The sequence below is a fragment of the Primulina eburnea genome, chromosome 11 (genome assembly GCF_022965805.1).
Source record: "Primulina eburnea isolate SZY01 chromosome 11, ASM2296580v1, whole genome shotgun sequence".
In the NCBI taxonomy this organism is placed as follows: Eukaryota; Viridiplantae; Streptophyta; class Magnoliopsida; order Lamiales; family Gesneriaceae; genus Primulina; species Primulina eburnea.
In genome coordinates, this window is record NC_133111.1 from 5,913,377 (window position 1) to 5,938,925 (window position 25,549).

Sequence of the window (25,549 nt, forward strand, 5' to 3'; positions counted from 1 at the left end):
TTTATGATATACCTTCACTAAAATTAGTGACGGATTTTGAATAAACCGTTTAAACCGTCGCTATTTAAAAAATTACGACGTTTTTAATAAAACCGCTACTAAATATAGCGACAGTTTAAGCAAAATCGTCATTAATTAGCGACAGTTCTCTACAACCATTATCGCTAATAGACAACGGTTCCTTGGTTAAAAAAAACGCTCAAAGACAACGGTTTTCACTAAAATCGTTATTAAAAAGTAAAAGAAAACGGTTTTTTTGTAAACCATTGTCTTTAAGGTGTTGTGTATTCTATATTTTCTTTTAGTGATATTTTGCTAATAAGCCCATGGATATTGAGGTTCCACGTACAAGCGGTACTTCTTTATACTGTATTTGAAGCAATTGTTCGAATTCCTTATGATAAGTAAGTGAAAAATTTTTTTGCTAATGGTAAGAAATTAAAGTGGGTTTGAATATACCGGCTGTTCTTATTAAAAATTATAATTTATGAAAAACAAAATATATGTATGCTTATAATTTCGAAAGAAAAAAAATTAATACAATGATCAAATCGTATCGTCTATTAATTACCGGTAGTGTCGATGCTACCTGTGGGGGCAGTTCCCCCACAGGATCTAGACCGTTGATTTTAAAGAATTTGATGGACTCCGCATATGAATTGGTGAACCCTGCATATGTGTGGTTAAAACTGGGCTTTTGATCTTTTCATGGGAACAGTGCCCCATGAATCATGATGTAGTGTGAAATATTCCTTAATTACCATTATATTTTATATTTTCTGGTGGAGTGAGAAGCTAGAATGAAATTCCCCATTATGATGGTAGATAAAAAAAAAAAAAAATCAAATTCTCGAAAGAAAAAAAATAAAAAATAAAACAGATAATAGTTTTGTTTTTTTTTTTAGAAAAAAGATGAAAAATAATAAAATCTATTTTTAAATTAAAAAATATACAAAGGAACAAGGCCTTTCTTTATACTTTGTATGTTGCAAAATATCAGGCCTTGGTTTATTTTAAGCCACAAACAAAAACACAAAAGTATAACCAAAGAAAAGAGGAGTGTCTTGATAGCATCCATGGAATCATCCTTCTTCCTTCCCCAAATCTCTCCGCACTCATTTTTCCCACAAAAACCCAGCAAATGGAGGAATACAACTTCACATTCCACACGTATCAAATGCCAAAAGATGTATGTTCCTGGTATGTTCCCGTTAATGCCCACTTAACAAATCTTCGTATGATGATTAAACCTATGTTTTTTACCTTTTTTTATTATTGTTTTTGTTAAGAATATATTAGATATTATGATGTAATGTAATATAATGTAGTATAGTATAGTATATATAGAGTGGGAGATTATGTGATTGCAGGGTTTGGGGAAGCTTCCCCGGAAGCCAAAGCAGCCAAACACCTCCATGACTTCTTCACGTATGTTGCTGTTAGAATTGTAGATGCACAAATTGAGGTGATCTCTTGTATTAATAAACTTTTTTCTATTACATAAGCTCATATTATAATATCACATTTTATGCTCCTAAAATATACAATAAGTTCATATTTGGAAAGTGCAACGTCATTTACTTCTTCTATCAGATTTGCTGAAGTAAAGTCATCAATTTATGTAATAAACGTGTATATATATTAAAGTGAGTTTTTGATCAATAGTTGGTTGACAGAGCAGAGCTACAACTTTGAGGCGCATGCAGAATTGCAAGAATTTCTTGAAAAACACCCCTTGAATGATGGGGATAAGTTCTGTGCTGATTTAATGAGGGAATCATCCAGGCACAAAGCCTTAGGTATGAATGAATCTTGATTTATATCCATCAATCCAGATGGTTTTCATTCTTATCCCAGTAACAAGTCCTTCTGATCACACATGCAACAGTAAATTATAATAAACTAAGTTACAAATTTTTATGCTAGACTAGAAAAGGCAAGACTACTCATTCACTTGTTTATTCATAAACCGACCCGAACACCGTCGATTCAGGTGGTCTTTTTCTGGGCGGGATGAAATTAATCGCCCGTCCCCCCCACTGTTTACACTCCTAAATATCTTTAAAACGCTCAAATGTTGAATGATGTCGAGTGTTGCTTATAATTAGATGTTAAATCTTTCTTTTCTTTTCTGGGACAAACCAAACTTGTGAAATGCACCAATGTGCTCCTACACATACTCTCTGCATGCAGCTCTCCGCATTTTAGAGGTCAGTTTTCTCCGGTGAATCATATAACATTTGACCATTTCACTCCTGAATTATGTAAACACCTATGTTCTACCTTAACAATGAAAGGTTCGATCCGCATATTGCAAGAACGATTTCGAATGGGACAACTTGAAGCGCTTGGCGTCTCAGGTTCACACATTTCTTTTTCCATATCAACTCTTTTGTTCATAGTTTTAACGGAATTGTACTAACAATTAGGTTAATGAAATGCTAGCGTTATGGTATTATCGTAAGATTACATCCAATAATCCTTATCTTTTTTTTTACATGTGAGATCCATGTAAAAAGTCATGGATATATGGATCGTTGGATGGATAATACTCTAATTAAGGATTGTGTGTCAAGAAACTTTTGTTCTTGTAGTTATACCAAGTGTTGATTAATCTTGAAAATGACAGATGGTGGAGGACCGCAATACTAGATTAATGAGGGACTATGTGTCCGAAACTATTCTTCCTACGGAGAACGAGAGCTAGCCACAAACTAGTATTGCGACACCTTCCTACCGTTTCAATGCAGCTTGCCGTTTCAATGCACTTCTGATGTCGTGTTCATCCTTTTGTGCTCAAATGATCTATTTGATTTTAGATTTTGATAGATTAGTGTTCGATTCGAACTCAAGGAGCAGAAAAGAAAGACCAAATAAAAATGCATGGATTTCACGATACCTTCATGCCCAATGCCTCTCTGCTTGTTGGCACGCATCCCTTATATCCCGGGCAGACATTCTGCATTTGTTAACGAGGATTAGTTAAATACTGCATCGTACATACAAAATATACAATGATAATGCATACAAATAATATATTTTGGATACATAAATGAGTTCAAAATTTGGAGGATTTCAAATCTGTGGTGCTGCTAATTGATATCCAAAGATTTTTCACAGTTTGAAATCAGTTAAACATATCAAAACCTTCCAAACAGGTTTGAGGAATTTGTTTTTATCGATCCAACACACTCCACTTCAAAGTTTTCAATCTGGACGCTCTGGAGTAAACATAACCAATTTGACTCACTCCGCTGTAGCTGAAGCAAGTTCAGCCAATGTTTTGCGTACTGAGCTGCTATTTCTTGACGAGTTTGGTGATCAGGTAAGCCGAAAGCAATCATTGAATCAAATCGACTCAGGACTTGAACAGCCAAGTAAAGATTAAAGTGTCTGATATCCAAAGACATAAGAACAGGAAATATCTCATCACCTCAACAAAGCAGGATCAAGGTCTTGCTTTCTATTAGTTGCAGCAGCAACAACAACAACAACAACATCCTTGTCCTGGTCAATCCATCAATCTGCAAAAATTGTGTAATTATGAGCAAAAGGGATAGTTTTGATTACATGAAAATGTATGAGAAATATATTGAGCATTTGTTCCATATTTCTTTTCCATTTCAATAAAACCAGAGAGACAGGAAGATAGTAGATAGTGCACAAGGAATCTAAGTTTCTGTATTACCATTTGTGCGTAGCTCTGCTACTTTGCAGTTTGGGAGCAAGCCTGGAAGTTCATGCCAATAGTTTTTTTATTGCAAATAGATTTTTAATTATCAATCTTGTACATGAGTGTAGATTAGAATCAAGTTTTGTAAATAAAATATTTTATTTAATAGGATATTCAAATCTTTTAAGTTTAGCAGAAGAATATCAGTAATTTTTTAGTCTTTAAGGATTCTGTATTCATTGTTTTGTAGATATAGGTGTACATTACTTCACAGAAGATTTACAAGAAATATATTTTTCTCAATTTCTACATGATATCAGAGCTAGCGGCTAATTAGGGTTTTTCTTAAAGTACACACGCCGCCCAACTTCCGTGTCTGTGCAAGTCAAAACCCAAGGTGGCTGCCGCCCGATTTTTCGCTGCGTCCCGATTCTCTCGCGCTGCTACTGCACAAATCCTATCACCTCCTTGTCGCGTGCTGTTCATGCGCGCTGCGCGAATCCTAGATCTTCCACGTTCGGACGTCTTTGTCCAAGCGCGAACTCTAGCCTCCGCGCTTCTCTGTCCAGCGCAAACCATTATCTCCGGGAGTTATTTTCATTGTGTTTTGCAATGATGATGCCCCGGAATGTCCCGGGTCAGGGATGGGCCCTGGGACTTCCCGGACCATGGAGCATATCCATGGTTAGTGCCCGGACCAGGATGGGATGCTCTCAGGCCAATAGCATGACAAAATGGATTAATGTCTTGAGCCATTGGACCACCCGGGACACGATTTCCCCGAAATGTGGAATACCCGAGTTCTTCTGTAATTAACCTGAGAGGCATTCTGCTCGGTCACCTCGATATGAGTGAAGTATTTAATGCCGCCGATAGATAGTGTGTATAGCCGAGCTATCTCTCACACTAATGCAAGTGGTCAATGAATCAAGTAGTCTGGATGTGACAAGTGTGCGATTTGACATGTCAGAACAATAGGGTATAATCAGCCACCCTATTATAATTAATGCTCACACACAAAAAACAAGATCATCATTGCATCCTCTACTATAAATATCAGGTTATTTACTTGCATTGATTCTCCATTCAGATATTAATTCACACATTTAATACTCTCATTTACTATACAGCAATCACACAGCCATCACTTGACTACATTGGATTTATTGCTTGAGTACACTGCTGACTTAAGCATCGGAGTGGTCACGCCGGACACCCCTCCGGCGTTCATTCACATGGTTGCTTTTTTGTTCGCAGATCTCATAAATCGGACCGAGAAGTTGCGAGATTCAAGCCAGGCGTCCAACTCATATTTCCTTCGATATTTTGATAGTTTACCCGGCAGAGTTCCCGACCCGACTCGTCCATTTCGCCCGGGTTGCATCATTAGCACCGTCTGTGGGAAATCTGAGTTTTAAGACGTTGATATGGCTTCTACTAGGAGAGCAAATCAAGACGCTTCCCGAGTCCAGGGAGAGAACAACACCCATGTTTCTGGTACAGATGGTCCGCCCCCAATGGACCCCCGCCTACTTTCAATCTGACAAGCGAAGAGTTGACCAGGATGATAACCAAGGCAGTAGAAGAAGCCTTGGTAAAAAAGAAAGATCATCCCCACCATTCTGCTCAACTAGAGGAGGAGCAAGAGCGAGGTCAAGGAAATCGAGAAGAAGAAAGAATCGAGGAGAGAAGGGAGGAAGAAAGGGAATCCAGTGCTGGTTCTAAATCCCCTACCGTAGCGGAGGAATTGGAAGAATTGAGAAAAAAAGTGAAGGTATTGGAGGGACAGGTCGGTTCCAAAAGCAGTTCTCGGATTGTTAAAGGCTTTCCTTTTGATGATGCGATCATCCGGGAACCACTTCCCGGGAATTTCAAATCGTCCAAAGTCAAGGAATATGATGGTAGCTCTGATCCTGAAGAACATCTTGCTAGGTTTGAAAGCATGGCTATGCTGCATTACTATGGAGACCTGATTAAATGCAAAGTGTTTTTAACCACCCTGGTCGACTCGGCTCAGAGATGGTTTGAGGGTTAGCTCCTCAGAGTATTCACTCTTTCGAAGATTTTCAGAAAGTATTCTTACATCAGTTTAGCAGTAGCAAGAAATATAAAAAGACTGCCTTCAGTTTATTCGAGGTGAAGCAGCGCTAGGACGAAACTCTCAGAGCTTATATCAAAAGATTCAACCGGATGGCCTTAGATGTGCCCGCTTGTGCGCCCGAGACAAAGACTACCGCTTTTACCCAAGGATTATTAGAAGGGGATTTCTTGCGCTCCCTCACCAAAAAATTTCCCGGGGATTTCGAGGATCTTTTTGTCCCGGGCAGAAAAATACATCAATATGGAGGAGGCCCAGCATCAGAAGAGAGAAGCTTTAAAGAGAGCAAGGAGAGACCGAGTTGTCAGACCTGATGAAAGAGGTAGTAAGAGGAATGGTTCCGGGCATTTTTCTCATGTTCCCTTGAGAAATGCCCATAATAGGGAGGTTCAAGAATGCAGAACGGACATGGACCCATCTCCTAATCTCATAACCCGGCCAATCCAACCAGAGAAGATAGGATATTGCACTCTCCATAAAGAATGCTCCCACAATACAAATGAATGCCGAACCCTGAAGAAAGGATTTAAAAAACATTCTGAGCCGGAATCCCGTCCTTCCCGATATGAGCACAGGTCACCACCCTGGATATCTCGGCGACCTGGACCAAACGTTCCCAGAAGATCTGTCGACACCCCGAGTGGAAGCAGGAGAGCAGAAGGGAGTTCTCGGGAAGAAAGGGGCAAACAAGTAGAAGGGAAGAACCCTCCCCCCAGCCGGGGATTAATCAAAATGATTTCGGGAGGATCTACTGATGGTGATTCTAACCAGGCCAGGAAAGCAAGGGGTAGAAGAGTGTGTTTAGAAGTTGATGGGGGGAGACGGAATGAGCCGATTATTAGTTTTGGCCCAGAAGACCTAAGAGGAGTTAGCCTACCTCACAATGATGCTCTGGTCATTCAGGCCCGGGTCTCTAATTATGATGTGTTGAGAGTTTTTGTGGATAACGGGAGCTCTGTTAATGTTCTTTTCAAAGAAGCCCTGGTTCAAATAGATTTACATGAATATCAGCTGGAAGCAGTTGAGACTGCTCTATTCGGCTTTGCAGGCCACGCTGTATACCCTGAAAGAGAAATCACTCTACCCCTAACGCTTGGAAGTGGAGACTTGAGGAAAACAGTTATGACGGTTTTCACCGTAGTAGATGCCTCATCTTCTAATAACATAATCCTTGGAAGGCCAGCCATGAACGAGATGAGAGCTGTAGCTTCTACTTATCACCAAAAGATCAAGTTCCCAATACGAGGACAAGTCGGAGAGGTTAGGGGAGATCAACCCTCCTCCCGGAAATGCTATGGTGAAACGGTCCGGGTAGACCAGAAGAGGGCGAGAAGGGAGGATAAGGGAAAGAAGATGGCTCAGAAAGCGAGAGAGGTAGAGGAGAAGGAAGTACATTTGGTTGCGGAAAATGAGCAGGAGGTGGTTGAAGTAGAACCAGGGAAAAGTATCCGGGTGTCCCGAGACCTCGAAGCTTCCACCGGAGTAAAACTCCTAACCTGTTTAAAAGCTAATATCTCTGTTTTTGCATGGTCTCAACAGGAACTTATGGGGATACCACCCAAAGTAGCTGAACACAAGTTAAACATCATCCCTGGATCCCGACCTGTGAACAGAAGAAAAGGCATTTTGGGCCTGAAAAGAACAAAGAACAGGTGAAGAAAATGCTGCAGGCCGGCCACATCAGGGAGGTCCAATTTCCTACGTGGCTCTCTAATGTGGTCCTTGTCCCCAAAGCTACAGGGAAGTGGAGGATGTGTGTGGACTTTCGGGATTTGAACAAAGCTTGCCCGAAAGATTGTTACCCACTTCCTCGGATTGATCAGTTGGTGGATTCCACTTCTGGCTTCGAATTGCTAAGCTTCATGGATGCGTATCAGGATATCACCAAATCCCTATGGCCCGAGAAGATCAAGATAAGGCCAGCTTCATCACTTCTGGAGGCACCTTTTGCTATGTGGTCATGCCGTTCGGATTGAAAAATGCTGGAGCCACATATCAACGCTTAATGAATCAAGTCTTCCAGAAGCAGATAGGCAGAAATATTGAGGTGTATGTAGATGATATCTTGATAAAAACTCGAGAAATGTTTTGTTTTTTTGATGACTTGGCAGAAACCTTTGCTACACTGAAGAAATATGAAATAAAGCTTAACTCGGCCAAGTGTGTGTTCGGGGTTAAAAGAGGAAAGTTCTTGGGATTTATGTTCACGGACTGAGGAATCGAGGTTAACCCAGAAAAAATAAAAGCTGTGATCGACATGCCCTCCCCTCAATCTGTCCGAGAGGTGCAGAAATTGACAGGGAGGATCGCCGCCTTATCTCGATTCATTTCCCGGTCGGCTCACAGAAGCTACCCATTCTTTCAAGTTCTTCGGAAGGCTCATAGATTCGGATGAGATGAAAAATGTGAACAAGCTTTCCAAGACTTGAAGAAGCACCTGGCCGAGTTGCCTTAGTCAAGCCCAAACCGGGAGAAAAGTTGAGGATTTATTTGTCTGCTACCGAACATGCCGTCAGCTCTATACTCATCCGGGAGGAAGGGACGGACCAGAAACCTGTGTATTACGTGAGTCATGCCCTTAGAGGAGCAGAATTAAAGTATAGTGAGTTGGAAAAAGTAGCATTGGCCTTGGTAATGACCACTCGGAAGCTGAGGCCTTATTTTCTTTCACATCCCATCGTGGTTCTCACCAACTCTCCACTTGGAAGGATCATGACTCACACCGAAATATCCGAAAGAATGATCAAATGGACTGTGGAGCTCGGGGAATATGACATTGAATACAAACCCCGAGCTGCTATAAAAACCCAAGCATTAACAGATTTCCTAACGGAAATGATCCAACCGGTCGAGGAAGAAGTATGGAGAGTGTTCGTTGATGGCGCGTCAAACTTATCAGGGTGCGGGGTGGGTGATGTGAATCTTTGTACGAATGAATAGCAAACACGATTAAAATCGAATCGCGCCCTCAATTCAATATCAAACAAAGAATCGTTGTTGTCCCGATCTTTTGAATCAAGTGTATGTGTTGTGATATTCACCTCTAAACTATGAAAAGTCTAGCAACAAATAATCACGAGATAAACAATCGAAATTATAACGAACCTTCGAAGAACTAGTCGACGACAATCCGCACAAGCACGATCGACAAACGCCACAAAGTTAAAAACTTTGATAAGTTTGATTTCCGAATAACAAAGCGAAGCTTTGAACGTTTGAGAATAAAACTCTAAACTTTGATAAAAATCAAAATAATGAAAAATCTGAATTGTGTGTAAAATTTCGTCCAATATGGTTTACATATCAAAAAGATTGCTAGAATCTAGTTACCTCACAAAATAAAACTCTAAAGTTGGAAATTAAAATATTCTCGAAAAAGACGCGCACTCGAGCGGTAGGAAATTACCGCTCGAGCGCCGAGGGCTCTGGACTATTCGCGCTCGGGCGGTAGATTATTACCGCTCGGGCGCAAGGCTTTCTGTAAGTTTTCTCCACGGGCAGTACATGTGGCGCTCGGACGGTAATCTTTGGCCGCTCGGGCGCCGATGCTTCTGGCCTCTTCTTCATTTATCACTTGAATAATGTTCTTGTGACTTCCAAACTCACTCCCATGCATTGAAAACCCTCCAGCACTTTGCACATCGCTTGTAAGTCCTTCCTCCTTGCTTATAAACCCCTGCAATGCTTCCTTGAATCTCTTCGATCGTCCCCTCGTGATTGGTCCCTCCGCAACTATAAAGGGTCCCATGCTCTCCTTGGAGCTTGACCATCCGTGTTTGCATCATCCTCCCCTTCTTGAAAAGGATTTGTCCTCAAATCCAGTTCGTCACCTACATCAAACAACGACAAGTCACTAACATTAAAAGTAGAACTCACGTTATACTCACCCGGTAGATCGAGTTTGTAGGCGTTGTCATTGATCCTTTCAAGGACTTGGAATGGTCCATCACCCCTAGGTAATAGCTTTGAACGTCTCTTCTCGGGGAACCTTTCCTTTCTCAAGTGTAGCCACACCCAATCCCCCTTCTCAAATATCACCTTCTTCTTCCCTTTGTTGGCTTGCTTAGCATATTGTTCATTCTTCTTCTCAATGTTGGCTTTGGCTTTTTCATGCAACCCCCTAACAAATTCAGCCTTCTTTTTGCCGTCCAAGTTTAACCTTTCACTCACAGGTAAAGACATTAAATCCAACGGAGTCAAAGGATTAAAACCGTATACAATTTCAAATGGCGAATAGCTAGTAGTAGAATGCACGCAACGATTATATGCAAACTCAACAAATGGCAAGCAATTTTCCCAATTCTTTAAGTTCATCTTAAGAATAGCACGTAATAAAGTTCCTAACGTCCTATTGACTACCTCAGTTTGACCATCCGTTTGAGGATGACAGGTCGTAGAAAATAGTAATTTAGTTCCAAGTTTAGCCCATAGTGTTTTCCAAAAGTAACTTAAGAACTTAACATCACGGTCAGACACAATAGTCCTAGGCATGCCATGCAACCTAACGACTTCTCTAAAGAACAAATCCGCAATGTTAGATGCATCATCAGTCTTGTGACAAGCAATAAAGTGTGCCATTTTAGAAAACCTATCCACAACAACAAATATAGAGTCCCTCCCCTTCTTTGTCCTAGGTAATCCCAAAACAAAGTCCATAGAGATATCAACCCAAGGTTCACTAGGGACGGGAAGTGGTGTATATAATCCATGTGGTAGTGTCCTAGACTTAGCTTGTCTACAAGTTATGCACTTCTCACAAACACGCTCAACATCACGATTCATGTGTGGCCAATAGAAATGTTCATGCAGTGCACTTAAAGTTTTAGCCACACCAAAGTGTCCCATCAAACCACCCCCATGTGCCTCCCTAACAAGTAGTTCACGAATGGATGATTTAGAAATGCACAACCTATCTTCTCTAAACAAAAAACCATGATGCAAATAAAATTTTTCATGTGAACCATGCATACAAGTTTCAAACAAGCTCTTAAAATCCTCATCTAGCACATACAATTCCTTCACATGCTCAAACCCCAAAATTTTTGACTCCAAGGTAGAGATTAGTACGTACCTCCGTGATAGTGCGTCGGCCACTACATTTTCCTTACCTTGTTTGTACTTTATGATGTAGGGGAATGTTTCAGTGAATGCTACCCACTTGGCATGCCGCTTGTTCAACTTCTGCTGCCCCTTAAGGTGCTTAAGAGACTCATGATTCGTGTGAATCACAAACTCCTTAGGCCTCAAGTAGTGCTGCCACGTCTCTAAGGTCCTCACAAGTGCGTAGAACTCCTTATCATACGTGGGATAATTCAGCGCTGCTCCATTGAGCTTCTCACTAAAGTATGCCACCGGCCGTCCGCCTTGCATCAAAACTCCACCGATACCTACCCATGAAGCATCACATTCAATTTCAAAAGTGTTAGAAAAGTCAGGTAAAACAAGGAAAGGAGCATTAATTAATTTTTGCTTAATAAGATTAAAAGACTTCTCTTGCTCCTCGCCCCAACAGAATGGAACGTTCTTCTTAATCACCGCTGTCATTGGTGCTGCCAATGTGCTAAAATCCTTTACAAACCTCCTATAGAAGCTTGCAAGGCCATGGAAGCTTCGAACTTGACCAACAGTAGTAGGCGTTGGCCAATCTCGAATAGCACTTACCTTATCTTCATCAACTTGTATCCCCTGTGAACTTACCACAAAACCAAGAAAGACAAGTTTGTTTGTACAAAAATCACATTTCTTTAAGTTAGCATATAGATTTTCAGCCCTTAGTGTGATTAGCACAAGTTTCAAATGACCAACATGCTCATCCAAGTCTTTGCTATATACTAGGATATCATCAAAATAAACAACAAATTTTCCTATGTACGCACGCAAAACATGGTTCATTAACCTCATAAAGGTGCTAGGAGCGTTAGTTAAGCCGAAAGGCATGACCATCCACTCATATAACCCGTATTTGGTTTTAAAAGCAGTTTTCCACTCATCACCTTCCCTCATCCTAATTTGGTGATAACCACTCTTCAAATCAATTTTGCTAAATATGCAAGCACCATGCAATTCATCTAACATATCATCTAGTCTAGGTATGGGATGCCTATACTTAATGGTAATGTTATTAATTGCCCTACAATCTACACACATACGCCATGAGCCATCTTTCTTAGGAACTAATAAAACAGGTACGGCACAAGGTGACATGGACTCACGCACAAAACCCCTATCTAACAACTCACTTACCTGCCGTTGAAGCTCCTTGGTCTCCTCCGGATTGCTCCTATAAGCCGGACGATTTGGCAATGCACTTCTGGGTACCAAATCAATTTGGTGCTCAATCCCCCTCAATGGTGGTAGTCCTTGAGGTAGCTCCTCCGGAAATATATCATCAAATTCCTGCAAGAGTGAAACAACAATGCTCGGAAGGGATCCGGCTATATCACTTGTGTTAAAGAGGACCTCTTTATAAAGAATCAACACAAGTGGTTCATGTGTGTGCATCAAGTGTTTCAACTCACCTTTTTGGGCCATATATGTTTTCTTTTTGGCCTCTTTCCTCTCATTTTCTTTCCTCTCATTCTTTTTTTGTATGGCTATCTCACTCTTTTGATCACTTTTTTTTCTGCCATTTCTTTTTTATTCTCCAAGGCCACCTCACTTTTTATTTCACTCTTTCTTTCGGCCTCATCTCTCTTCTTTTTTTTCAAATGGTCCTCCAACACTTGCTTTTGAGACAAAGGAAGTAATACAATGGTTTCCTTCTTCAAGACAAATAAGTACTTATTCTTAAACCCATCATGTGACACACGCCTATCATATTGCCAAGGTCTACCCAACAAAATATGACATGCATGCATGGGTACAACGTCACACAAGACCTCATCAACATACTTCCCAATAGAAAAGGACACCAAAACTTGTTTGTTCACCTTCACCTCCGCACAATCATTCAACCATTGAAGCCTATATGGTTGACTATGCTTTAATGTAGGTAAACCCAATTTTTCTACCATCTCACTACTAGCCACATTAGTACAACTTCCGCCATCTATGATAAGATTGCAAACCTTGCCATTCACAAAACACCTAGTATGGAACAAGTTTTCCCTTTGATTAGTCTCCTCCTCCTTGACTTGGGCACTCATGATACGCCTAGTCACTAATGCTTCACCTACAACCGCCTCATATTCCTCATCAGGATCCTCTAACGCAGGCATCTCATCATCATCATCACCCTCACTATGCGACTCATACTCACCATAGTCATTTAAAATCATCACCCTCTTATTAGGACACTCACTAGCAATATGACCCAACCCTTGACACCTAAAACATCTAGTATCTCTAGCTCGATTAAGAGGAGTTTCAGATTTACCTTGCACTCCTTGTTTAGGCACCTCTTGCTCAGTCTCAACCTTGGGCTTTGTCCACAACTTGCTTTCATCACGTTTTGCCACGTTTGGTCGCCAAGACGTTGACAAACTCCCACCTTGATTGGCGCGGCCAACTCCACGCCTTTTGAGTTGTTGTTCCACCTTTATGGCCATTTGCACCATCTCGTCTAGATCCAAGCAGTGCCTAAGCTCCACTTGATCTTGAATCTCCCTGTTCAAACCACAAAGAAAACGTGCCATGGTCGCCTCACTATCCTCCTCGGTATTTGCCCTAATCATGACTACCTTCATCTCCTTATAGTAGTCCTCCACACTCTTAGCTCCTTGCCTCAAAGTTTGTAACCTCTTAAACATCTCCCTATAGTAGTGGTTAGGCACAAACCTCTTCCTCATGACCCTCTTCATCTCATCCCAAGACTCAATGGGTCTCTCATTATACTTCCTTTTAGTGGTCACTAATTGATCCCACCAAATGAGAGCATAGTCTAAGAATTCAACCACCGCCAACCTCACCTTCTTTTGTTCGGAGTAGTGGTGACATTCAAATACGAACTCTACCCTCTTTTCCCACTCTAGGTATGCCTCCGGGTCAGACTTCCCATGGAACGATGGAATTTTCATCTTAATGCTACCCATGTGACCATCTTCCCTAGTCTCCTCATATCTACCCCGCATGGCTTCCCTTTTTCCTCTACCAAATCCTCTACCTCCTCCATTCCTACCCCAATTCTCATTTTGACTCTCATCGCCTCCTCCCAGATCATACTCCTCATCATCTCTACCCAAATCCCTAGGCTTAGGTTTACCCCCACTAACACTAACCTCAAGTTTATCCAACCTCTCATGCAATGACTCCATTTGGGTCGTCATCACCCTACTAAAATCCCCAAACAATGCATCTAGTTGGGCCTTAGACAACCCCGAATTCGAACTACCTCCTACCTCCCTCTCCATTTAATGTCAAATTTGTACCTGCAAGAAAAGGTTAGTAGAAATAAAATAATCCTCACCCAAATGCTCACGGTCACTCCAAAGAAATTCACTCGTCTTTTCTCACAATTTTGTTTGCTCACTACAAATACTCACCGTTCACTCCAAAGAAAAGTCACTCGCACTCAAGTGTATCACTCAAATTTTGAAAGCTCTCTTGGAAGTGCTCAAGCTTTGTATTCTGGGTATATCAAACAATCAAGGTTCAAACTTGTGAACAAATGCGACCGACTCACTTGGACTGTGTAGACAAGAAATTCGAATATAGGGAATATATTTTTTTTTTTGACTGTGAGAGACAATTGAATATGACTCTCTAAAGGGAATAGAACAATATACCAAAACAATTGCGTAGGCAAATTTTCGAAATTTTGTATTTTTTTTTTTAGGCCTGAGTACAACTCGAAAATCCCAAAAAAAAAATGAAGAAAATTGACCTAATTTTCGAGAAACACTGTTTCACGAAAATTGAATAACGATAGAACGAAACAGATCTGAAAACGATTGAAGAAATAACACAGATCTGAAATTTAACAAGATAACTTACTTGATCTCAATAAACCTATGCTCTGATACCAAATGATGTGAATCTTTGTACGAATGAATAGCAAACACGATTAAAATCGAATCGCGCCCTCAATTCAATATCAAACAAAGAATCGTTGTTGTCCCGATCTTTTGAATCAAGTGTATGTGTTGTGATATTCACCTCTAAACTATGAAAAGTCTAGCAACAAATAATCACGAGATAAACAATCGAAATTATAATGAACCTTCGAAGAACTAGTCGACGACAATCCGCACAAGCACGATCGACAAACGCCACAAAGTTAAAAACTTTGATAAGTTTGATTTCCGAATAACAAAGCGAAGCTTTGAACGTTTGAGAGTAAAACTCTAAACTTTGATAAAAATCAAAATAATGAAAAATCTGAATTGTGTGTAAAATTTCGTCCAATATGGTTTACATATCAAAAAGATTGCTAGAATCTAGTTACCTCACAAAATAAAACTCTAAAGTTGGAAATTAAAATATTCTCAAAAAAGACGCGCGCTCGGGCGGTAGGAAATTACCGCTCGAGCGCCGAGGGCTCTGGACTATTCGCGCTCGGGCGGTAGATTATTACCGCTCGGGCGCGAGGCTTTCTGTAAGTTTTCTCCACGGGCAGTACATGTGGCGCTCGGGCGGTAATCTTTGGCCGCTCGGGCGCCGATGCTTCTGGTCTCTTTTTCATTTATCACTTGAATAATGTTCTTGTGACTTCCAAACTCACTCCCATGCATCGAAAACCCTCCAGCACTTTGCACCTCGCTTGTAAGTCCTTCCTCCTTGCTCATAAGCCCCTGCAATGCTTCCTTGAATCTCTTCGATCGTCCCCTCGTGATTGGTCCCTCCGGCAACTCTAAAGGGTCCCATGCTTTCCTTGGAGCTTGACCATCCGTGTTTGCATCAGTGGGGGTGGTCCTAATCGCCCCATCAGAAGAGAAAATCAAGCTGGCTTTGAGGATAGATTCCAGGGTCACAAATAACGAGGCGGAGTATGAAGCTGTTCTGGCCGGGTTGCAGGCCGCCCGAGAAGTCGGTGCTTCTCGGGTCATTATTTATTCTGACTCCCAGTTGGTTGCACAACAGATCAAAGAGGTATACGAGGCCAAAGATGAAAGGATGCTCAAATATTTAAGGCTCATCACTGCCCTTGCATCATCTCTGAATGACTGGAGTATCGAACAAATTCCCCGGGAGGAAAATGCAGAGGCCGATACCTTAGCCAAACTGGCTGCTTCCTTTGCAGATATAAACACTCGGGAGATTCTCTGCTTTACCCGCTTGGTGCTCTCTATTGATGATGAAGTACCCCCGGTCCAGAAAAGCTCATGGATGACTCCTATCATTGAATACATAGTACAGGAAAAGCTCCCAAAAGATCGAGCCCAAGCTGCAAAAATCAAAAAGCAAGCGCCCAGGTTCGTCTTTTTGAATAATGTTTTGTATAGGCGATCCTATCAGGGCCCATTACTCAAATGCTTATCAGAAGACGAGATAGAGTACGTTCTCCGGAAAATACACGAGGGATGTTGTGGTGAACAGGGTGGAACAGATCTGTCTCGGAAAACTATATTGGCCGGGTTCTGGTGGCCTCGACCTGCCCGGTTTGTTCAAAAATGTCAGGGTTGTCAGCACAATTCTAATTTTCACCATCACCCAGCTGCAAGCATGCAACCAATCTCCGCATCATGCCCCTTTGACCAATGGGGTTCGGATATAGTGGGCCCCTTCCCCGTAGCCCGAGCACAGAAAAAATTCCTTCTTGTGGCTGTGGATTATTTCTCCAAGTGGGTAGAGGCCAAGCCATTAGCCAAGATTACCGAGGATGAAGTCATGAAGTTTCTTTGGAAAAATATTGTCTGCAGATATGGCATCCCAAGGAGATTAATTTCAGATAATGGAAGGCAATTCCAGGGAAAGAAGATCACCTCCTGGTGTCAAGAAATGAAGATTATTCAATCCTTCACTTCAGTAGCTTACCCTCAAGCTAATGGTCAGACTGAAGTGACTAACAGGATCATTGTGCAAGCATTGAAAGCCCGACTTCATGGGAAAGGTAAAGATTGGATAGAAGAATTACCGAGTGTCTTATGGGCGTATCGGACTACGCCTCGATCTTCTACTCAGGAAACACCCTACAGCCTTGTTTATGGTTCAGAAGCAGTCCTACCCGTGGAGATCGGGCAATTTTCTACTCGGATAGAATATTATCCGAGCAACAATTATCAGTCTCGGGCCCTCGAACTTGATTTAGTAGAAGAAAGAAGAGATCGAGCAGCCATTCGAATGGAAGCTTATCGCAGCATGTTCGATCACGAGATTTTCAGGTTGGGGAATTGGTTATGAAAAAGGTCAAGCCGGTAGATGATGTGGGAAAGTTAGAAGCAAGGTGGAAAGGACCCTTTAAAATAATTCGAAAAGTCAGTTCAGGCGCAGCTTACTATCTCGAAGATTCTCAGGGACACTCTCTCAAAAGGCCATGGAATGTTTTTCATTTAAAGAAATATTATGTTTAAAAGCACGTGTATCTATTGTTTCTTCATCAATTAAAGAAATTATTCAGGAAAATGCCTACAAAGTCCAGGGACCCGTACCCTGCCCGGGGACCCGTACCCCGGCTATCTGATAAGTCCAGGGACCCGTACCCTGGCTATCTGATAAGTCCAGGGACCCGTACCCTGGCCCGGGGACCCGTACCCCGATTATCTACAAGGCCCGGGGACCCGTACCCCGGTTATCTCCAAAGTCCAAAACCCGTACCCTGGTCATCTATCAGGCCCAAGGAACCAGTCCGGCGATTTATACCCTGATTGCTTATCAAGATTAATTTTGTATTGAACCCCAATGTTATGCTAAGTGTTGATTAAGTCTATATTAATCTATCTCAATTAATAGTTGATGGAAATCAATTATAGTTTAAGACAATTCCGGGGACATTTTGAAACAATCAAGGAGATATTTTAGTGAGAGAAAAATATTTACAGGGTGGAGGAAAAGAAAGAGAGACAACTGAACGGAGCTTAATCTACAGGGGGATCTTGCTTCTCTTCTTCTTCGTCTGGGAGAGAGGCCGCGGCTTTCATTAAGTCCGGAAAATCGTCCCGGTCAGCTGGAACCAAGCCTGCTTCTTCAAATTGCTCCAGGCACTTGTTGAAATCCTGTTCAAAGTATGGAAAGGCCTTCTCAGCCACCACCTCCTTGAACTCCGGGGACTTCAAATAATTTGTCATTTGTTCTGCCTGGGTATTCTTTACAAGAGTCACGGCGGCCTGAAAGTCATCAGCTCGAACCCGGGAGGATTCCGCTTCTGCCTTTGCCGCCTGGGTTTCTGACCGAGCCTCAGCAAGTTCTGACCGGACCAGATTCATCTGCTGCTCCCAGACAGCCCTCTCCCGGGCCAACACATGCTCATGAAGCTCCTTTAAACGATCCACCTCCTCTTGGAGCTTAGCATGCATCTCCCGGGCAGAAGTGGCTTGAGAAATGGCCCCCTTAGCTGCTTGAGCTACTCGCTCGTAGGAATGCATGAGCATTTGCAAGCCCTAAAAGCAAAGAAAGGGTCAGAAAAGTTTATACCAAAGCCAAAAGAAAAATAGATAAGCTTACAGAAAAGGTCCGAGATACTCTTCGCAAAGGAGCATATTGGGATGAACTCCCTGAAGGTGCGCCACCTCTTCAAGGCGCAGAAGGCTCCGAATCATCTTCACTAGGTCCGAACTGACGTCGTCCTCGAAGAAGTTGGGGAGAATCCAAAGCCTCCCCCCTGATGGGCCAACAGAAGAGCCGGTAAGAGGAGGAGATCAGACCGTCCCGCCTCATCCTCAATCACCACTGCCTCAACAACCGGCTCCGCAACAGCCTTCCTCTTGCGGTGATTCAAAGGAACAGGGTCCTCCTCGGCAGCCTAGGGAGGCTCCCTAGGAGAGGCAGTTTCCCCCCGAGCTTTATTTTCCTCTTCAACCCGGCGATCCTCGAGTTCTTGAGCCTTAGCCGCCACCCGAGCTAGGCGTTCCTCTTTCTCTTGAGCCTCCCAGGCCCTCTTTTCTGCCCGGGCCTTTTTCTGCTCGGCCTTTCTCTTGACAGCAGCATCGAGCAAACTCGTCTTTATCATTTCTTCTTCGGCTGCAACAAAGATCAGCAAGTCAGAGAGTTAATATATGGAAGATAAATGGACTAAAGGGAATCATTTACCAGCCTGCGACCCAGCTTGATCAAATTCATCTATGACCCGGTCCACTGGGTCTTCAGGCCGGGACCCGATCCCGTAGTAAACCAGATTGCCCCCCCCCCCAAATCAGCACTGAGACCACTTTTAAGTTGTTCCACAAAAAAGGTGTGAAAGCCGGGAGAAGGGGTATCCGGGTGGTCGTTTGGCCCAAGGATCTTAAGCTTGTAAGTAGATGGGATGGAACCTAAGGACCTAACTTCCTCTATACTACCCGGGCGAAGGGTAGACGTCACAGTAGAGAACCACAAGGACCCTGCTACTTGATCTTTCACCTTGCACTGGATGCCAGAAGGCCGGGAAGAAGAAGCCTTAGTAGGTTTTTTGGAAATAGGTCGAGAAAAGGCAATAGGAATGCCTATTGGGATGCGAAAGTAGTAACTGGTGGCTGGAAGGTTGCCGGAGTAAGATCTGCGCGACGGAAAAGCTCGAGAGAGGAATTTGGCAGAGCTTCGCTACAAGTTGAATTTGCAAATGATATTTGGGAAAACCGGTCATCTACTATATATAAAGGAAGAAGGTTATCTACACCGTTGATGTAAAGCAAATCGAACGGACCAAATCAGCCTCGGAAATTGAGCGGCATAATTAGGCGGGATATTTGAAAATATGTGTGCATAAATCGAGGAGTCGTAATCATTTATCTGCTCGGAATATGAACAGTTCCTGACAGCTTGTCAGAAGGGGACGCATCATTCTGACGTCGCATTAATTGCTCGGGGAAACCAAACGACAAAATACTATAAGCCCGGGAGACACGAGGCCCCGGCACTATCTATAAGCCCGAAAGATACGAGGCCCCGGCATATTCTTTTAAGCCCGGGTGGTACAAGGCCCCGGCATATTCTTTTAAGCCCGGGTGGTACGAGGCCCTGACATATTCTTTTAGACCCGAAACTTAATTTTAAGCCCGGGATATTATCGTTTATCGCTTGTCCGTTCTTAATTAATACCGATTTGTTTGCAGAAGATGTAAAGGAACGTAAGATACGATAATTAAAAAAAATTTATTAAGGAAATGGTCGGTGTCGTATTACATATATTCTAGAAGCTACATAATCTTGCCATTCAGTTATCCAATCAGTCAATTCCTGAAGTTGAAGATTGGTGAAGGACTCAGCGGTTGAGATCTTGTTAAGATGATGCTATTCTTTCCACAGCATTGCGTGCAACAGAGTTTGGTCGGTGGCTAGATCTGCAGTTCGAACTACCTCAAGCTCCCGCCTATATTACCTCGCCACTGCTCTCTGTGCACGAGTAAGAGCCAAGCCATTTTGGTGCGCGTTATTAATATCGTGGATCTTGTACCAAGCAGACATAACCTTTACCCCGATATACTCTTCGACAGTCCTTTTCAGATTTTCCACATAAGGACGTAGCTCCACTGGTATTTGACTGTGTGCACCAGTGGAAGAGACCGTGCTGCTGCAAGCACTGGAATCACTTGAGCTCGACATATTAAACTGATACTCACATTTCATCCACATCGTCTTATTTGTAGACAAGTGGCATTTAATATTGGAGAAGTTGGAGAGGCTCACGGCAGTCGAAACGCCTTCCCATTTATTCAGAAGTAGAGTTAATCACAACCGTTGAATGAATACATGAATGATCAGGATGAGTCTTGGAAATAGAGCTGAGTAGACGAAAAAATGTGCACGAATATCGATGTGTTGTAATTATCAGGTTCTCGGAATATGAAACGATTTCCGGCGATATAAATATTAAGAGCATGCATCGTAATGACCCCCGTGAACTGCCCGAGAACTCTAACCGACGAAAAATATTAGAACGGGAAAAATAAGTCCCCGGCACCATATTCTTATCCCGGGCGGTGAGAGAGCCCGACAATCTATTTTAGACCCGGGAATATGAGGTTCCGGTACCTTATTCTAAAACCGAGATATGTGAGGTCCCGACATTTCGGTTTGTCGATTATCCATTATTTATCTTCGACTAAGGTCGCTCAGTTTTGTCGGTTATTCTATACATGATATATATATCAACTGATGACAATCAAATATGCTAGGAATTAACAGAGATATAAAACAAAAATAGTTTTTATTTATCTGAAGAAATTCTTGCGGATTACATCATAATATTCCTCCTCTACAAAAGTCATCCACAGGGTCATCCAGCCCTTTATTTCTCCAGTGGACGTCTTGAGGAAGCTATCAGAGTTGGCGATGTCCGTCAGAATCTTCCTTTCTTTGTAGAGCATCAGCTCGTAGACATAATCATCCTCGAAGAGATCCGCTGTCTCGGAAACGTGCAGGCGTTCCCGGTACTTCTTCAGCTTTACCACCAGTTTCGAAGCATTAGCTTCCCCAGTCTCGTAAAGAAACTTCAATCTCTGAAGCTCTTCCCAGTAGTGGATAATTTTGTGGAAAACTTCATCTTCTATAGCAGCCTTTCGAGTTTCCAAGACAGACTTCTTGAAAGCCGCAGCCATATCCGGGGACTTTGAGCCGCTTGCACCTGCCATTGTATTCCTTGAGTAATAAGTTTGCTGATGTCGTTGAATAGAAGGTGGGTTACTATATATAGGAGAGGGAAGCCAATCCACACCATTGATCCATGATGAATCAAACGACTCATAATTACATAGGAAATTGCGCAAAGATATTTGAAAAGACAGGTCCAGGAATCAATGCGTCATATGATTTACTGGGAAACGAAGAGTATCTGACAAATCTTATGGCCTACGTCAGCAATACCCACGTGTCAACACGCTACAACTATCCCGAAAAAGACCAAGTGGCACACAAGACTAATCGGGACAACGAGTATGACTCTAGCTCGACTAATTAAGGAGGGAGTGATGATGCCCCGGAATGTCCCGGGTCATGGATGGGCCCTGGGACTTCCCGGACCATGGAGTATATCCATGGTTAGTGCCCGGGCCAGGATGGGATGCTCTCAGGCCAATATCATGACAAAATGGATTAATGTCTCGAGCCATTGGACCACCTAGGACACGATTTCCCCGAGATGTGGAATACCCGAGTTCTTCTGTAATTAACCTGAGAGGCATTCTGCTCGGTCACCTCAATATGAGTGAAGTATTTAATGCCGCCGATAGACACTGTGTATACTATCTCTGACACTAATGCAAGTGGTCAATGAATTAAGTAGTCTGGATGTGACAAGTGTGCGATTTGACATGTCAGAGCAATAGGGTATAATCAGCCACCCTATTATAATTAATGCTCACACACAAAAAACGAGGTCATCATTGCATCCTCTACTATAAATACCAGGTTCTTTACTTGCATTGATTCTCCATTCAGATATTAATTCACACATTTAATACTCTCATTTACTATACACCAATCACACAGCCATCACTTGGCTACATTGGTTTTATTGCTTGAGTACCCTGCTGACTTAAGCATCGGAGTGGTCACGCCGGACACCCCTCCGGCGCCCATTCACGTGGTTACTTTTTTGTTCGCAGATCTCATAAATCGGACCGAGAAGTTGCGAGATTCAAGCCAGGCGTCCAACTCATATTTCCTTCGATATTTTGATAGTTTACCCGGAAGAGTTCCCGACCCGACTCGTCCATTTTGCTCAGGTTGCATCATGCAATATAATTCAAGTTCTTGATTTGTGTTCCTAACAGTGATATTTTGTAGAAATAAATTAGCCTTTGGAGATAACTGTATCTTATATAGAATACAATGAGCTAATTTAATCCCACAAAATCAGAAGACTTAAATATTATCCTACCAAAATAGAAAATTATCATACTATGTTTACAATATTTGAAAATTCTATCTAATCACAGCTAATTGATAAAATATTTACACGATCTTTTCCATATTATTCTACACTCCCTTCAAGATTGACGACCGTAAATGTTGATGATGCCAAGCTTCCCAACAAGAAATTCATGTCTTGCTCAGACAATCCTTTTCAGAGTAGATCAGCATGTTGGTGAGTCGTGGGCACATATTCAATATGGATAATCCCTTCGTCTATATTTTCTTTAAAGAAGTGTCGATCTACTTCAATATGCTCAGTTCTATCACGATGAACTGGATTGTAGGCGATACTAATGGCTGATTTGTTGTCACGGTAGAGCTGCATAGATTCTGCGCACTCTTTGTTAATTTCCTTCAGCGCTCTTCGAATCCAGATGAGCTCACATACTCCAAGGGCCATTTACATGTACTCAGCTTATGTACTAGCCACAACGTACCGTTTCTTGTTTTGCCATCACTTTTTGCTGAGAATAGACCTCTTTCAGGAGTCTGCTTTAAATGCCTCAATATTTTGTAAGCCACATCAAGCTGACCTTGACTAGGTGAGTGCATGTATTGACTCCCGAGGCTAACTACAAATGTAATATCAGGACGTGTATGTGAAAGATACATGAGCTTCCCAACGAGTTGCTGATAAGATTCCTTTATCTACAGGTTTCCCCTCAAACATTTGTTTTTATTCCCCCAACTCAACTGGCGTTTGGCTCGGCCTGCACCCTAACATACCAGTTTCCTCCAATAGGTCCAATGTGTACTTTCTTTGAGCAATTTCCATTCCCGAGAAATACCTTGGTGTCCCAAGGTGTTTAACTTTGAACTCCTTAGCTACCATCAACTTAAAATTCTCCATTACTTGACCATCATCTCTTTGGTTGCAAAATGAAGTATTATTACGGTGTTAAGTTTTGCAACAGGTGCGAATATTTCGGTGTAATTTATACCTTAAGTTTGTGTGAATCCCTTGGCTATAGTGACACTAGATGATTTTGAAGTAAAGGCACGAAATGAAGAAGGAAGATTCGAGTAAAGTTGAGTGCAAGATCGTACACCTTTTTTAATTGCTATAGGTACATTAAGATCAGGAGTGGTACTTGACGAAGGAGGATCTACCACCAGTTCGTGCTCTTGATCGTGTCTAGGATTCATAACATCTTTAGTTACCCGAGTCTTGTACCGTCGTGAGTAGACATATAACATTTTTGGTGGTGCTAGTTATGTTCCCGATTCTGACACAAGAATGATGGTTTCATGCATGGAAGAGGTTGGTAAGGATAAGTCAAGACAAGAGGCCATTGTAGTGTCGAAGGGTATACCAAGGAGAGGAGGAGTGTCCAAACCAGCTTCATAAGATATATCCCTCTGAAGCGAAGATTGGGAGAAAAAAAGTATGTCCTTGAAGAAGGTGACATTAGACGAGATATACATCTTTTGAGTGCTGGGGTAACAACATCGTTAATCCTTTTCGGAAGGAGAATAACCCATAAATATATTTCTATGGCTCGAGAATCAAGTTTCCTGCGATTGTGATTATGGGCATGCGACAAATGCTTGACACCCAAATGTCTTAACAAGAACTCTAGTGGATAATACCGCGGGCTTCCAGGTAGTCACCGAGGATCATATTAAAGTATTTTGTATAAATTAGGTCAGAATCATTTAATGAAAGATTTTGAAGGTTGTGGAGGTGTCGAATTTGTTTTCGAGGTAAACCCATGTGGCCCGTGTGATCACCAACAAATGTCATAAACCAACGTTTCCATAGATGTGTAGTAACCGGTGAGGGTCCCCAGATGTCACTGTGAATTGAGGAGAATGGTGACAATGGTGTATAGGACTTGGGAGAGCAAGTAATGTGTGTATGCTTAGCAATTTGACAAATATCACATATAAGCAAATCGATATCTTTATTATTCTTGAACAATGAAGAGAACAAAGGTTGTAAATGTGAACTGGGAAAAAAGTGAACTATCTTATCATACAGTATAAAAAGTCCACTCGCAGAAAGACAAATAAAAATATCACAGAAAAGAAACTAAAAGAACTAGGAAAAGGATCACAATATCTGGTTAACAAAACCGAAAAGCAGCAGTAATTCAGTTAATGCTCCAAATATGTTTGTCTTCCAAAACGAATCGAGTAAAAGAAAACGAGTAGGTAGAAGGAGAATTCGTCAAAAATCGACTACACAAGAATTTCCAAAACCCGTGAAAATAAACAGTAAAAATTACTAAGACGTCAGGTTAGTATATAAATACAAGCGTAGAAATTCAATGATTTGAACAAAGAACCCTGGAAATAATAACGATAATCCACAATCCTCAGATAAGCCCCCAAAATTAAGTGTGTTCTCCGAAGGACTAACAAGAAACTAGCGTAGGTTAACATACATACCATTGTAGACATGGGGCAAAAATCGAGGGCAGTGGGAGAGGGAAGGCACATGGTTTAGGGTTTTCACGGAGGCGATCGTGCGCCAAGAACGGAGTGCTGGCCCCAGACGCTTCATCAACGCCATAGAGATGAAATGAAATCGACCCCTCCTCATAATCATAGTTAATAAATGTACAATTAGTTACCGTTGAAGTGAATGGTAGGACAACCATATGTATATATCTATATCTATATATTTATAAAAACAAAATAAATTGTCAAATATACAAATAGTGTATTTTTTGGTCAAAATAAAAGTAAAAAAGTTTGTCAAATATAAATATTATATTTTTAAGTTCAAAAATTTATTTTTCAAAATATATATAATAGATCTCTTATAAGACGATCCCATGATTCTTAATTTGTGAGACGGGTCAACCCTACTGATATTCACAATAAAAGATAATACTCTTAGCATAAAAAGT

The 25,549-nt window shown here is 41.8% G+C and overlaps 2 protein-coding genes across 3 annotated transcripts; one reads left to right on the forward strand and one right to left on the reverse strand.

Moving 5' to 3' along the window:
- Positions 1-1,006: 1,006 nt before the first annotated feature.
- Positions 1,007-2,898, forward strand: LOC140804277 (chaperonin-like RBCX protein 1, chloroplastic). The gene is made up of 6 exons (XM_073160169.1): positions 1,007-1,200; positions 1,371-1,465; positions 1,682-1,799; positions 2,194-2,210; positions 2,298-2,360; positions 2,630-2,898. Exons 1-6 carry the CDS (start codon positions 1,077-1,079, stop codon positions 2,705-2,707), a joined length of 495 nt encoding a protein of 164 aa, XP_073016270.1. The 5' UTR covers positions 1,007-1,076; the 3' UTR covers positions 2,708-2,898.
- Positions 2,899-3,433: 535 nt separating this feature from the next.
- LOC140804275 (uncharacterized) lies at positions 3,434-25,259 on the reverse strand. Of its 2 annotated transcripts, none has more exons than XR_012112153.1 (2): positions 25,086-25,259; positions 3,434-3,524 (listed from the first exon to the last, which is right to left on the reverse strand). XR_012112153.1 is itself a non-coding variant. In XM_073160168.1 (2 exons), exon 1 carries the CDS (start codon positions 14,117-14,119, stop codon positions 12,365-12,367), a length of 1,755 nt encoding a protein of 584 aa, XP_073016269.1. In that variant the 5' UTR covers positions 14,120-14,122; the 3' UTR covers positions 3,434-3,524; positions 12,015-12,364. The 2 variants fall into 2 exon arrangements, 1 of the variants encoding a protein (XP_073016269.1); XM_073160168.1 differs by lacking the exon at positions 25,086-25,259 and adding an exon at positions 12,015-14,122.
- Positions 25,260-25,549: the final 290 nt, after the last annotated feature.